This window comes from Cnephaeus nilssonii, assembly GCF_951640355.1.
Source record: "Cnephaeus nilssonii genome assembly, chromosome: 20".
Classification (NCBI taxonomy): Eukaryota; Metazoa; Chordata; class Mammalia; order Chiroptera; family Vespertilionidae; genus Cnephaeus; species Cnephaeus nilssonii.
The window spans coordinates 44,875,861-44,889,580 of NC_137091.1; the positions used below are offsets into that span (position 1 = coordinate 44,875,861).

General features: G+C 56.5%; 1 protein-coding gene across 3 annotated transcripts; it reads left to right on the forward strand.

The window, feature by feature from the left end:
- The first annotated feature begins 3,010 nt into the window (after nt 1–3,010).
- PRMT1 (protein arginine methyltransferase 1) lies at nt 3,011–12,664 on the forward strand. 3 transcript variants are annotated; one of them, XM_079799603.1, is made up of 11 exons: nt 3,035–3,131; nt 5,252–5,305; nt 5,819–5,920; nt 6,761–6,916; nt 7,059–7,122; nt 8,485–8,627; nt 9,448–9,535; nt 9,630–9,745; nt 10,577–10,727; nt 10,995–11,116; nt 12,353–12,664. In XM_079799603.1, exons 1-11 carry the CDS (start codon nt 3,096–3,098, stop codon nt 12,434–12,436), a joined length of 1,116 nt encoding a protein of 371 aa, XP_079655729.1. In that variant the 5' UTR covers nt 3,035–3,095; the 3' UTR covers nt 12,437–12,664. The 3 variants fall into 3 exon arrangements, with proteins under 3 accessions (XP_079655730.1, XP_079655729.1, XP_079655731.1); XM_079799604.1 differs by lacking the exon at nt 5,252–5,305 and having other exon boundaries at nt 3,011–3,131; XM_079799605.1 differs by lacking the exons at nt 3,035–3,131; nt 5,252–5,305 and adding an exon at nt 5,509–5,608.
- The last annotated feature ends 1,056 nt before the right edge of the window (nt 12,665–13,720 follow it).

The following is a 13,720-nucleotide window of genomic DNA, read 5'->3' on the forward strand; positions in this document are numbered from 1 at the left end:
AGTCAATGTTTCTCTCTCTCAAAATCAGTGGAAACAGCCGAAACCGGTTTGGCTCCGTGGACAGAGCGTCAGCCTGTGGACTGAAGGGTCCCAGGTTTGATTCCAGTCAAGGGCACGTACCTTGGTTGCGGGCACATCCCCAGTGGGAGGCATGCAGGAGGCAGCTGATCGATGTTTCTCTCTCATTGATGCTTCTAACTATCTCTCTCCCTTCCTCTCTGTAAAAAATCAATAAAATATATATTTTTAAAAATCAGTGGAAACATATCCTTGTGTGAGGATTAAAAACAAAAAAACAAAAACTGATTTAAGACCCAAATAACCTACAGTGTAGTATCAAAATGTGGGCTCCGATGGATTATTTGGACTTAATCAAAATTTAACATCTCTGTCCCGCCGGCATGGCTCAGTGGTTGAGGTTCGATTCTTGGTCCGGGCATATGTCTATATTGTGGGCTTGATCCCCCATAGGGGACATGCAGGAGGCAGGGGGCAGATCGGTGATTCTCATCATTGATGTTTCTGTCTCTCCCTCTCCCTTCCTCTCTGAAATCAATAAAAATTTTAAAAATAGCCCTAGCCAGTTTGGCTCAGTGGATAGAGCGTTGGCCTGTGGACTGAAGGGTCCCAGGTTCGATTCAGGCCAAGGGCACATGCCTGGGTTGCGGGCTCGATCCCCAGTAGGGGGCGTGCAGGAAGCAGTTGATCAATGATTCTCTCTCATCATTGATGTTTCTATCTCTCTCTCCCTCTTCCTTCCTCTCTGAAATCAATAAAGAAGTATATTTTTAAATAAAAGATGTATTTTCAAGAAAGTACACACTAAAAAAATGGACGTGAGCAGACACTCGATAAAAGAAGATATACGTGCCCTAACCTGTTCAGCTCAGTGGATAGAGCGTCGGCCTTCAGACTGAAAGGTCCCAAGTTCTATTCAGGTCAAGGGCATGTAACTTGGTTGCGGGCACGTCCCTGGTGGGTGGGTGGGGGGGGGGGGGGCGGTGCAGGAGGCAGCTGATCGATGTTTCTCATCGATGTTTCTGGCTTTCTATCCCTCTCCCTTCCTCTCTGTGAAAAATCAATAAAATATATTTTTTTAAAAAGAAGATATATGAATGGTCAGTAAGCACGTGAACAGACGCTCAGCAGCAGTGGTCAGAGCAATACAAATGACAACCACGGCGGGATCCCGCTGCGTACCCACCAGCCTGGTGGGAATGAAAGACGGATCCTATCAGGTACTGGCCAGGACCTGGAGCAGCTGGAACTCTTCGTGCATCCCTGATGGAAATGCAAAATGGTAGAACACCCTGTAAGACCTTTTGGCAGTCCTTATAAAGTGAAGCCTAAAGCCTACACCCTGCATGCAACTCGGTCATCTGCTCCCAGGTTGACCCAAGAGAAATGACAAAGTGTCTCTTTATAGAAAGACTTGTACATGAATGTTCATAGCCACTTGATTCACAGTAGCCCCAATCTGGACAGTATTCAGATGTCTGTCCACAGGAAAATGAATAAACTATGATACTGTTACTGAACTCAAGGGGTTCGCTGCTTGGGGTATTCTACTAAAAAAATGAAACAGTTGTTGCAGGATAGTGTTATTTACTTACAGCAAGTAAAGGAGACAGGATTCCTATCCAAAACTCTGCCCCCCCCCCCCCCCCAGGGAGCTTAGCCATATGGCTCCTAACTATTTGGTCAATTACATGTTGATTTCTTCTTTGCAGTTGGCTACACTTACCAGTTGAGTTCTTGTTCAGTAATCCTGTTTGCAGCTGCAGCTAAGAAATACTAATGCTACATTTTAACATTTAGCAAGTAATAACATTGACAACTTCCCAGGTCTGAAGACCCTTGTCCTAACAATACATCAATACAATGGAATACTCCTGAGCAATAAAAAGAATTGCACAACCTTTACGTGCAACAACATGGGTGAATCAAAAAAGCATTATGCTGAGTGAATGAAGACAGACACAAGACAGCACGTACTGTATATAATACAGGAATATAGGAAACTGTAGCAAAGGAAAAGCTACACTACAGTGACAGAAAATAGAAAGTGATTGCTTCAGGGGTTGGGTGGGTAAGGTATCAACTAGAAAGGGTTATGAAGGAACTTTCCAGGGTGATGATGGTTCTACAAGTTGCATTCATCTTCATTCAACTAGTAACTTTTTCTGCAGATCCAGGAAAGCTCCCCGGAGGAGGTGATGTCTGAGCTGTGCCCCGATTGATGTATAGGAGTTGATGGTCAAAGGGAGGTGGGTGTTCCTTGCAGGGGGAGGGAATTGGCAAAGGCCAAATGGTTTGAGTGAAGTTGTTGGGTTTAGAAAACTTGGAACAGTTAAGGAGAGGGGCTGGAGTTTAAATGCACTGACGCCTGAGTCCTTCCCGACTTGGTTCGAGACCCTGGACGAGCCCTCCCTCTCCTTGGGTCTCTAATGGCTTCAGTTTTTTCCCCTCACGTAAATGGGCAAAATCTTCCTTGTTTCTCTTAGGCTCCCTTGGGTCTGGGAGAATCCACTGAATAAACGATGAGTGACAGTTCTTTTGAGTCAATCGCTGGAGGATAAAGCCCTCTCTCCTCGTGGGCCAATCGCCTTGTTCTTGAGACCGACCGCTGGGCGGGGCTCGCTAAAGGCCTCGTGACCTCACATTTTAGATGAACCAGTAGCAGCTGATCAGAGGCGGGTCCTTTAGGTGATGGACAGATCTATTTCAAAATGTCCGCTAGCGCGGGGCCCGTCGGGAAGCTTTGAGGTGGTGCTGGGGAAGGGGGCGGGAACCCCCGGCTGACTTCGCCCAATCATCAGTCGTGGTTCTTGTGATAGACGAGAAATCTTTCCCATCCCTGTCGACTTCAGTGGGCGGGACTTTTCACGCCAGACTGGGCGCGTCCCTGAACTTTGATGGGCATCTCCTTTGACCAATTGGTAAACGGTATTCCCAGACGGACCGCCTCCATCGCCAATGAGATCTCCTGGCGGGGTCGCGGTGGGCGGGCCCAGACTCTCCGGTATAAGGCAGTCTCGGGAGAGTGCGGAGAAGGGGGGGGGTCTCGGCGGCTCGAGGAGTAGGAGCGGGTGAATATGGCGGCAGCCGAGGCCGCGAACTGCATCATGGAGGTGAGCGCCTGGAACGCCGCTGGGGGCGGGGATCGGTTTGGGGGTCGGTGTTTTATGGCATGGAGAAGGGGCTGTGAGTCGGCGGATTTGAGTGAAGGCCTCCAGCCGTACGGAGGGGAGCCCGCATGCTCCGGGTCGGGGCCACCGTTTCAGTGCGGGCTCCCTAGCTTTCGGGGGCCTGCGGTATCCCGCCCAGACGCTGATCTCGTGCCCCCCTCCCACGTGGAGGAGGGCTGGGGGCGCTTCCGGCCTGGCCCCCACGTGGCCGCGGCACGGTGGGTGGGGAGGGGGTGTGCCGCGCCCGGTGGCCCGGCGGGCTCCACGTGCGGGACAAAGGCCCCGCCCCCGGCCGGGGGAGGGGCGCCCCGGGGGGGGCGGGAGGAGGCTCTCACCCTTCTGAGGCCCCCAGCTCTTCCCGAGGATCGCGACGTCCATTTCCCAGTGGGACTTACCCGAGGGCCTCCCAAAAGGAGTCTCGGGAGGGGCAGTGTATCGGGACCCTCTGCATCCCCCTTCCCAGGACTGGGGCATTCACTTAGGCATCGGTCCAGGTTTTGTGCACTTTTGGGTTAGGATTGGAGGAAGACAAAGACTTGGTTTTCTCTGCGCCCCCCGCCCCCCCGTTTCCTGTCCCTGGATTATCCTCCCGGGGCTTCGGGAGCTGGGGGGATGGGGTATGCCCCTGTGACCTCTCTCGGTGGTGGTGGGGCCTCCAGCTGAAGGAGATCTTACCCGATAAGGCGCCAGGCACCCCCTTGTGGCCATTTCTGGGTGTGTGGGAGGGACCTCTTTTTCATGGGGCGTGTCTCAAAGCCCACCTCCCCGCGGGAGCCCCGCCGGGCGAGGGGAGGGGTCTGCTGGGAAGGGGCTGTGATGGAAGCTGCGAGCTCTCCCCCCATTTCTCTCCTCTCGGCATTCGTGAAGGCGGGAGGTGTACTCCCCCTTCCAGAATCCCTGTTCGAGGGTCCTGAGCCTGGATGCCTGAAATGGTTTCCCAAAATGTGGATTCTTGTGCAGCCATGTGGGGTTGGTTCCGGCGCTGGGCTTCAGGCTATTCGGGGCCTGTCTGGCTGTGCGATGAGTGATGTTGAGAAATGGGCCCCAGTGGGGAATCCCCTCACCAGCCGCCCTTCTTTGTGGGCATCCTCACTGGCTTGTGGGAATGGGGGTGGGGCTTGGAGCCCTGTGGGTCACGTCCCTGGCTTGGCGCCTCTCGGAGCCTGGTCACGGCTGTAATCGGATGGGGGCCGCCGAATTTTCACCCCTTGCCTTGTGGCACTCTCTGGACTGGGAGGGCAGTTCCCCAGGGTCACTCCAATGACTCCCATCCCCCTTGGCTCTCCTGGACCAGGGCCTGAATGGGGGAGGAAATACTTTCCCCGGAGGCTGCCTCAGGACTTGGCCCCACATTTGGGGGCTTCCAAGCCTGCGATGTGTGTCTGAATGGGAGGAGGTGGGCTGGAGGGTCCAGAGTCCAGCCTCTTCCCCGGGGAATCTGTCTTCCTAGGTACAGGGTAATAAGCAGGGAGATTGGCTCCAACTGGTTTTATTTGGGGCTTCCTGAGCCCAAGGCAGGAGCTAGGGGTCCGGGTGCCAGCTCTGGTGGGGGTGCCACATCTCCATCCTGGAATCCTCTCATAAAAGAGACTGGTTTCCAGAAGTGGCAGGTGCCCAGTGGGTACACTCTGCCAGCCACCTCCCCAGCTATGGGTGTGTGTGTGTGTGTGTGAGGGTCAGGAAGTGTCACCTAATCTGGGGGATTAGATGATGGAGGGGAGTGACAGCTGGCAGTGCCTATGTGCCCAGTGGGTGCCAGTTCCTCTGGTCTGGGTGGGGGAGGTGTGCATGGTCAGATGCCTGGCCAGAGAGGGGCAGCTTGGGATCAGTCCACCATCTCTCCAGCCACAGCCGAGACAGAATCCCTCTCTCCTCCCCCGACTTGTCCCACCCCTTTTTGAAACAACCCTGCCTCATTACTTGCTCTCTCTGCCACCACTCCCCACCAAGGAAAAGGAAAATTGCAGGCAACACGCCCCTCTTCTAACAGCCAGGGTCCCCTGGCCTGGCCGGCCCCTAGCCACTCCCAGTAGCTAATCCTTTCTCCCTGTACTCTCTCCTAGAATTTTGTAGCCACCTTGGCTAATGGGATGAGCCTCCAGCCGCCTCTTGAAGAAGTAAATATCCTTTTGTGAGACCCTCCCCATATTAAGATATCTTGCCACACACCAGGCCCTTTCTCGTGGTCTAACCATGATCCCTCTTGCTTCAAACCAGCTTACCCCTTGCCCCCGAACACTTAGTACACACTCCCCCCAGGTTTGTGGCCCCCACCTTGCCTTCCCCAATACCGTGGCTGCTTCCTTAACTCTATTTCCAGCTCCCCTTTGCCCCTCCCTGTGTCTGCTCCAGCCCTGCCTTCCCCTCCCCTCCCAGCTGTGGGCTGAGCTAGAGACGGGGGCAGAGAGACTGGAGAGATGGTAGGCATGGCTGAGGTACCGGGGTATTCCCTGGGGGCGGGGTATCCTGTGATAGGAATATGGGGCTTATGGGGAGGCAAGTGTTAGGTGGGAGCTGTAGGGTTGCCATGATTTGGGGGCGTTTATTCCAGGGAGAAGTAGGGACCTGGAGGCTTAAGAGGCTTTGGGGAGCCCCAGATTTGACCCATGCTCCTATCCTTCCTCTCCCAGGTCTCCTGTGGCCAAGCAGAATGCAGCGAGAAGCCCAACGCTGAGGACATGACGTCCAAAGATTACTACTTTGATTCCTATGCTCACTTTGGTATCCACGAGGTGAGTGTGGACAGCTTCCAGGGTTGCTGAAGCTGGAGAGGTTAATTTATGGGAGGGCTGGAACTGAATTTCCCACCATGCACCCTGCCTTCCCTGTCAGCAGGCTGCCCCTCTGCGCATGCTCCAAGCTCACCCTGGGGTCTGCTCTCCCAGCTGTTGCCTTGGAGACCAAGGTTAGCCAGGTGCTCTTCAGGATCCCTCCTGGGAGGCAGGGGTGGGAGCCCACAAGCTCGGCTGAGATGCAGCTGGAGGTCAGGGCCGGCTGGTTTCTGCCGCCCTCTAGTGACCAGCGGTGGGATTGTCCCCCAGCTGCTCATGTCTGGTGTGCAGATGGCTTCTCTACTCTGGTTCACTGGAGGCTGACGTCCCAGTAGTTGGGATGGATTCTGAGGATTTTTTCTTTTGGTCTTTTTTTTTCCTGAATGTACAGGTCAGTGGATTATTGATTTCAGAGAGGAAGGGAGAGATAGAAAGAGATAAAAACATCAATGATGAGAGAATCATTGATCAGCTGCCTCCTGCACACCTCCTACTGGGGATCAAGCCTGCAACCCAGGCATGTGCCCCGACCGGGAATTAAACCATGACCTCCTGATTCACGCTGACCGGCTACTTGAGGACTTTTTAAAGCAAATATAGTTGAGGCTTAGGAGGCAGTGGTAGAACCTGGCTGATCTAAGAAGGGAGTTTAGTCTATCCAGTCTGATACAAATAGAGAAACTGAGGCATGTGGGCTGAGCTCTAGCTCTCCAAACTGTTAGCATGTCAGAGGCCAGGACACCCGTGTTCCCAGCTGGGAATGCAGGCCCCTCATGGTACCTTCGTAACCCTTCTCCCCAGGAGATGCTGAAAGACGAGGTGCGCACCCTCACCTACCGCAACTCCATGTTTCACAACCGGCACCTCTTCAAGGACAAGGTGGTGCTGGATGTGGGCTCAGGCACGGGGATTCTCTGTATGTTTGCTGCCAAGGCCGGGGCCCGCAAGGTCATTGGGGTGAGTGTCCTGGACAGCTGGGTGGGCTTGGGCCCTGGGACGGAAAGGGATCCCTTGGGGCTCAGGGGTTGGATAAGAGGGGGTGGGAGGTGAGGATGGGACTGGGGGGGGGGTCTCACCCTCACTTCTTCCTGGACCCCAGATCGAGTGTTCCAGTATCTCTGATTATGCGGTGAAGATCGTCAAAGCCAACAAGTTAGACCATGGTGAGCCCAGGAAGAGAATGGGTTTGTGGGGGATGGCACGGGCGGTCCCAGCTTCCCTGGGCCCTGGCAGGAGGGAGGGGGCCGCTAAACACAAATTCAGCTTGTCCCCTCCTGTGGGCTCCGGGCTGCCAACAGCCTGAGAATTCAACCTTCTCGGAGCCCGAAACCTGATAAGCAGGTTCTGCTGTCTTAGAATTTAAGTGCTGAAGTCCCAAACTTAGGGCCTTACTCTAAAGCGTTAGGCAAGAAGCAGTCTTTAGATTTGTCAGCGAATAGGGTCACGTGGGCCCACGTGAGAAGGCACTCAGCCGCCCTTCTCGGAGTTCAGCCAACACTCCCAGACTTCTGTAACTACAAGCAATATGCATGTAAATGTTTTTACATTTACGTGCATTATTTTTACACAAATGGCATTTCACACAAGTCTTTCCCTTTGCTTTTTCTTATTAAAAAAATACCTTTTTATTGATTTCAGAGAGGAAGGGAGAGAGAGAGAGATAGAAACATCAATGATGAAAGAGAATCATTGATCGGCTGCCTCCTGCACGCCCCACACTGGAGATCGAACCCACAACCCGGGCATGTGCCCTGACCAGCAATCGAACCATGACTTTCTGGTTCATAGTTGGGACTCAATCACTGAGCCACACCAGCCTGGCCCCTTTACTTTTTCTCTCCGGTTATCGTGTCATTTAACATGTTTCAGGACGTTGAGAGAATCTTGTTCTTTTTGATACACACATACCCGGGCTTTCTTAACCAGGCTCCTGGTGATGGGCATTTAGCTGCTTCTGAGAGTTTCCTCTCCTGCATAGAATGTCATTCCACAAATGAACTGGTAGTATCCCATGGGTCACACATGTAAGTTGGTAGATGTTGCCAGATGGCCTTTGAGTTCCCACCTGAGAGGTTTGAGGGGCAGAGAATGTGGGAAGGTGGTGGGTTTTCTGAATGTGAAGGCTCCTAGCATTTAGTAACTGAAGTGATTTTTCTTTCTTTCTTAGTAAGACTAGTATAGTGCCCCCCACCCCCCAGTACCCAACACTCAGCTTTAAATATGTCCATTGGAAGCAAATTCCAACTGTGATGTCATTTAGATCCTGCTGTTATCGGCAAAACCTTAACATCACCTACTGCCTAATCCGTGTAAGATTTCCGCTTCTGCCTCAGGAAATAGCTGGAGTGCGTGATTTTAAAGCTGAGCGAACAGGTGTGCTTCAGCTGGCAGAGTTCTTTGAAGATGCACACATGTAGCCCCCAGCCCTTGCTTAGAAGACGAGGGCTGCCCTAGTGGGGTCCCCAGGCTCTGGATCCCCAGAGGGAGGCAATCGGACAGGCCTGTGCCCCTATCTGCCCCTACAGTGGTGACCATCATCAAGGGGAAGGTAGAGGAGGTGGAGCTTCCCGTGGAGAAGGTTGACATCATCATCAGCGAGTGGATGGGCTACTGTCTCTTCTACGAGTCAATGCTCAACACCGTGCTCTATGCCCGAGACAAGTGGCTGGTGAGGCCCCGGCGGGTGGGCATGCAGGCTGGGTCCTGAGGTGTTGGTTGCATGGATCAGGCGGGGGCCAGGCCAGCTATTTCCCACACAGGGGATTGCCCTCGCAGATGTTGGAAGGCCCACAGCCAAACGAGTATAACAGTTTTTGGGAGCTACATGGTGACAAGGAGATGGTACAGTGTCAGGAGGGTGCTAGTGCTGGGAAGAAAGCCATAGCAGGGCAAAGGGATAGGGAAGGACGGGGGGCGGGGGGGGGGGGGAGGGCGTGATCCCCTCAGGTTCTCACATCAGAGAACCTGCCAGGCAGAGGGAACACCCAAGGAGATTACTGAGACTTGATCAAAGGATGGGAAGTAGGCACACAGGACCTGCACACTGGACAGGATTTCAGCCAGTGCAAAGGTCCTGGGGCAGGAGTGTGCTTGTGTGTTGAGGAAAAGCAGGGAAGCTAGTGAAATGAGGACCTGGAAGAGCAGTAGGAGGAGAAGTTAGAGGGGAGGGGGGGAGGGGCCTTGTGGACCCTCATGAGACATGGCTTTCCCTCTCAGGAGCCAGGGCGGGTTCTGATGATCCCTAAGAACCTCCGGACAGGGTCTGATGTAGGTGCTCCTGAGTGCCACCTGATAGCCATGTGGGGAACGATTCGGGGGTGAGGCAGAGCAGGGAACCCTGAGGCCGCTGCAGGAGCCCAGGTGGGAAGTGTCGATGGCTCAGACAAGGGTGGGCAGAGGGGGTGGATAAAGAGCCAAACTGGAGAGGTTTGGCGGCAGTGTGGCCACGGCCCCCCCACCCTTCACGCCCTCACCCTGCCCTTACACAGGCGCCCGATGGCCTCATCTTCCCAGACCGAGCCACACTGTACGTGACGGCCATCGAGGACCGGCAGTACAAAGACTACAAGATCCACTGTGAGCTTGGGCCCAAGGAGCTCGTGGGCTGGGGCGGGCGCGACCTGACCTGGGTGTCCCGGTGTGCTCACCCCTCCTCCCTGCCTCCTCCCAGGGTGGGAGAATGTGTATGGCTTTGACATGTCTTGCATCAAAGACGTGGCCATCAAGGAGCCCCTGGTGGATGTGGTGGACCCCAAGCAGCTGGTCACCAACGCCTGCCTCATAAAGGTGAGGGGAGGGGCATGGCCAGGTGTCCCCCAGGGCTGGAGCCAAAGACGGGCCAGCACCTGTCCCGCGTGCGAGACACCCGGGCGCAGAGCGCTGGCCTGGGGTCTGGGGCTCCTCACCCGTCAGCCAGGGTAAAGCTACAGGCCCAGCGAAGCTGTGTCATCCATTAAAAGCTCTGAGCCAGCCAAGGCCCGTGGTTCCAAGATGGAATCCATTGAGCTGGGCTGGCCCTGCCAGGGACACTCTTTCCGGAGGGAACACAGGCAGGCAGCTAAGACCCCCGGGCGGGGCTCGCCTGAGCACACCAAATGCAAGAAGCCGGGCCAGGAGCCAGTTTATCCTCATCAGTAAAGGATCCTGGCTGCGATCAATAGTTGAGCCCCCTTCCTGCCATGTCCCGCACATCACGCTGTGCGGGACATGACAGAGGGAGTGAGGACAGGAGACAGCAGGTGGCCTGCCCGGCCCAGCCTCAGGCTGCATCAGCACCAGGGCTTTGTTCTGCGTGTGTCCAGGAGCTGTCCAGGGTGTAAGCAGGGGCTTGGCACTTACAGTTGTCACCTTGGCGGATAGATGTGTCCAGCTAAGTTAGTGGGCGGGGGCGGGGGGACAGAAGCAGGGAGCCCCGTGAGGAGGCTGCTGGGGCAGGGGGGAGGCCATGGGGAGGGGTGAACGGGCAGTTCAAGTAAAGTGGTAGGTCCAGGAATAAACTCGGGTTTGAGGTTCGGATGGGGAGAGGAGGGAACAGGGAATCCAACCCCTCCCGCCCCCCGTTTGCCTTGGACCCTGGGCTGGACGCGGCGGAGTGGGGCTCACGGGCCTGTCCCGCAGGAGGTGGACATCTACACCGTGAAGGTGGAAGACCTGACCTTCACCTCGCCCTTCTGCCTGCAAGTGAAGCGGAACGACTACGTGCACGCCCTGGTGGCCTACTTCAACATCGAGTTCACGCGCTGCCACAAGAGGACCGGCTTCTCCACCAGTGAGTCCGCCGGAGGGCCCGCAGGAGCCGCCCCGGGAGCCCCCTCAGGGCCAGCCAACCCGAGCGTGCTCTGCCTTAGTTTCCCCACCGCGAAACCTGGGCGGGACCCTCTGAGGGGTGAGGGGGGTGAAGGGATTCTCGGGCAGGTTGACCACAGTCAACACTCCGTAAACAGCCATTGGGGGGGGGGGGGGTGCCAGGCAGAGGGAAGGGCAAGACCAAGGTGGGGGCGCAGGGGCCAGTCGGCTGACCCGACTCTGCCCTCAGGCCCGGAGTCCCCGTACACGCACTGGAAGCAGACAGTGTTCTACATGGAGGACTACCTGACGGTGAAGACGGGCGAGGAGATCTTCGGCACCATTGGCATGCGGCCAAATGCCAAGAACAATGTGAGGCTGCGGGCAACGGGGGGTGGACTGTGGGGGCTCTTGGGGTCTGTCTGTGGCACACAGATTGTATTGAGCACCTACGGGAAGCGGGCCCTGGGGACCCGCCACGATCAGGCTGAACCCCTGTCCTCCAATGCTCCCGATCCAGACATGGGTCACAGTCAGTGGTAAAGGACAGCTGGAGGGGACTGTGCCAAGCTGGCGAGGGCGGGTCAGCTGACAAGGCCGGAGGGAGAGCCTGGTTTCCCAGCCTGGGCCTGGGGGTCCAGGGAAGCAGAGGAGGGCCGGGCCGTTTGTTCCTCCGGCGCCCCTGGCAGGACACAGCTGCCACCGGCTGGGGGCGGGGCCGGGCTGGGCAGAGTCAGCAGCTCCAGCTCAGCCTCGGTGGGAGGAGGGTCTGATCCCTGAGTGGAGGGGCGTGGTCTGCGCCAAAACATGGGGCCAGTGTGGAAGGCTGGGTGGTTCCCCGGGAGCCTGGATGGAGGGGAGTGGCCCAAAAGGGGGACAAGCCCGTTAAAGCAGGGACTCGCAACCAGGGGCCGTTTTGCTGTACCCCAGATGATGTTGGTCACTAGAGACGTGGGGGTTATTACAAACTGGAGAGGGTGCTAATGGCATCTAGTGGGTAGAGGCTGGGGGTGCACAGGATGACAAAGTGGCCCCAAGTGCCGGTAGTGTGGAGGCTGAGAAACCCCAAGCTGAAGGGACAGACAGCCTGAGGGGGAGGAGAGAGCAGGGAGGCCGGGTGAGCGGACTGAGGGCAGAGGTCGTTGGTGACTTTGCCCAGCATTTCCAGGGAGAGCTGGCGGCTTCGGAGCAGGGGCAGGAGGAGGATTGGGAGGAGAGGAAGTGGGGACAGTTTTGCTGTCAAGTTTTCAGGAGGAGGAAGTATGATTGAGAGAGGGGTTCGCTTTTATATGAGGAAGAAATGCTGTTTTGCTGATGGGAATGGTTCTCGTGAAGAAATAGTCATGAGCGAGCGGCCAGGCAGCTGAGCTCTGCCCCGAGGTACCAGGTGGAGTTGGGGCCACACGTGTTGCCGGGAGTCAAGGTTCAGAGCAGGTGCTCGGACCAGCAATGGGCTAAAAGCAGGGCCCACTGGGTCTCCAGGGAGGGTGGGCACAGGGCATCTCAAGTGTGCGGGGCCTGCACCCCTCGGCTTCCTCCCGGCTTGGACAGTTGTGCATCCCTGCCTGCCCTGTCTCCGGTCCCCTCATGTCATCCCTCTCCCCACAGCGCGACCTGGACTTCACCATTGACCTGGACTTCAAGGGCCAGCTGTGTGAGCTGTCCTGCTCCACCGACTACCGGATGCGCTGAGACGGCGCCCGGTTTCTCCCACCCCAGCCCGGCCGGCCCTGCAGAGGCCCAGCGGCTGTGGCATTTCTTAGGCGGTTTCAGGACCCCCCTTCCTCTCCTCTTCTCAGAAGGGAGTTACAGGGGCCTGGGCCCGGGATGGGAGGGTTGGGGGGAGGGCACATTGTGACTGTTTTTCATAACTTATGTTTTTATATGGTTACATTTATGCCAATAAATCCTCAGCTGGGACAGCTTGGCTTCGGGGGGTTGGGGTTCCATGTGCAGGTGCTAAGGTTTCAGGCTGAGCAGCCAGGAGTACCCGGATGATGGCTGTAGGTCTCTGTCCTCACTTGTGTCTAGTTCTGTCTCGCCACAGCCCTCTGAGTCTTGTCCCAACTCACCTCTTGCTCGCTCCCAGGATCTCTTCCCCCCACCCTCTCTGGGGGGAGTGAGTCTGCCCCCTCACACACCCCCCCCGTCTTGCCTCTGAGGCACTGTTTTATCCCCACTGGGCATGGTTCTGCGCCCAGCTGCACTGCCAGGCTGGTGGCAGATTGGGGTGTGGGTTCCCAGTATAGCTGGGCCCTTAAGCTTCTCAGAAGGCCATTTCCTGCCTCCCCCAACACACACAGTTCCTGTTTTTTCTGTCCAGGCCCCTCCAAGGCCATGCCAGGGCTGACTGGCAGTGAGTACTGTCCTGCCCTCGGCAGCTAGGAAACAGTTGCGGAGGAGTTGCACTGGGGGTCAATTCCTTCTGGGGTGGTGTGACCTGGGGTGGGGGTCCCATCTCAGGGTAACAGAGCCTCCCCACCTCAGAGGTGGGCACCAAGGTCCCACTGACCTTCACAGCGCCAGGCGTGGTATCCAGCCCCGGCTGCAGGCATGGTGCCCTCATCCTCCACCCTGTCCCATGGCCTTGTCCACTGAGCCCCTACCCCCCAGGGCCTGGGTCACTCGGCACAGCATCTCTGTCCACAGCGCCTGCTCCGCCTGCTTCAGTACAGCTGAGCCCTAGGCTTGCGGTAGCTGATCCGTTCTTCCCGGATGGTGTCCACACTGGCAGTGCTAGGCTCGGGCTCTGTCCCTGTCCCCAGGGGCCTTAGGTTCCGGAGTCTCCATGGGTGAGGGTGAGGGCTGGTCTGTACTGGAGCCCAGAGCTTCCCCTTCCCCACCCCTTGGAACCAGGTGCTGACACCACTTGAAAGTGTCAGCTGTCCCATCCCTCTTCCCTGGGCCTTAGAATTACATCAGCAGCAGCACACCCATGAGGGCTCCCTCGGAGCCGTGGAGGAGGTGGAGATCTGG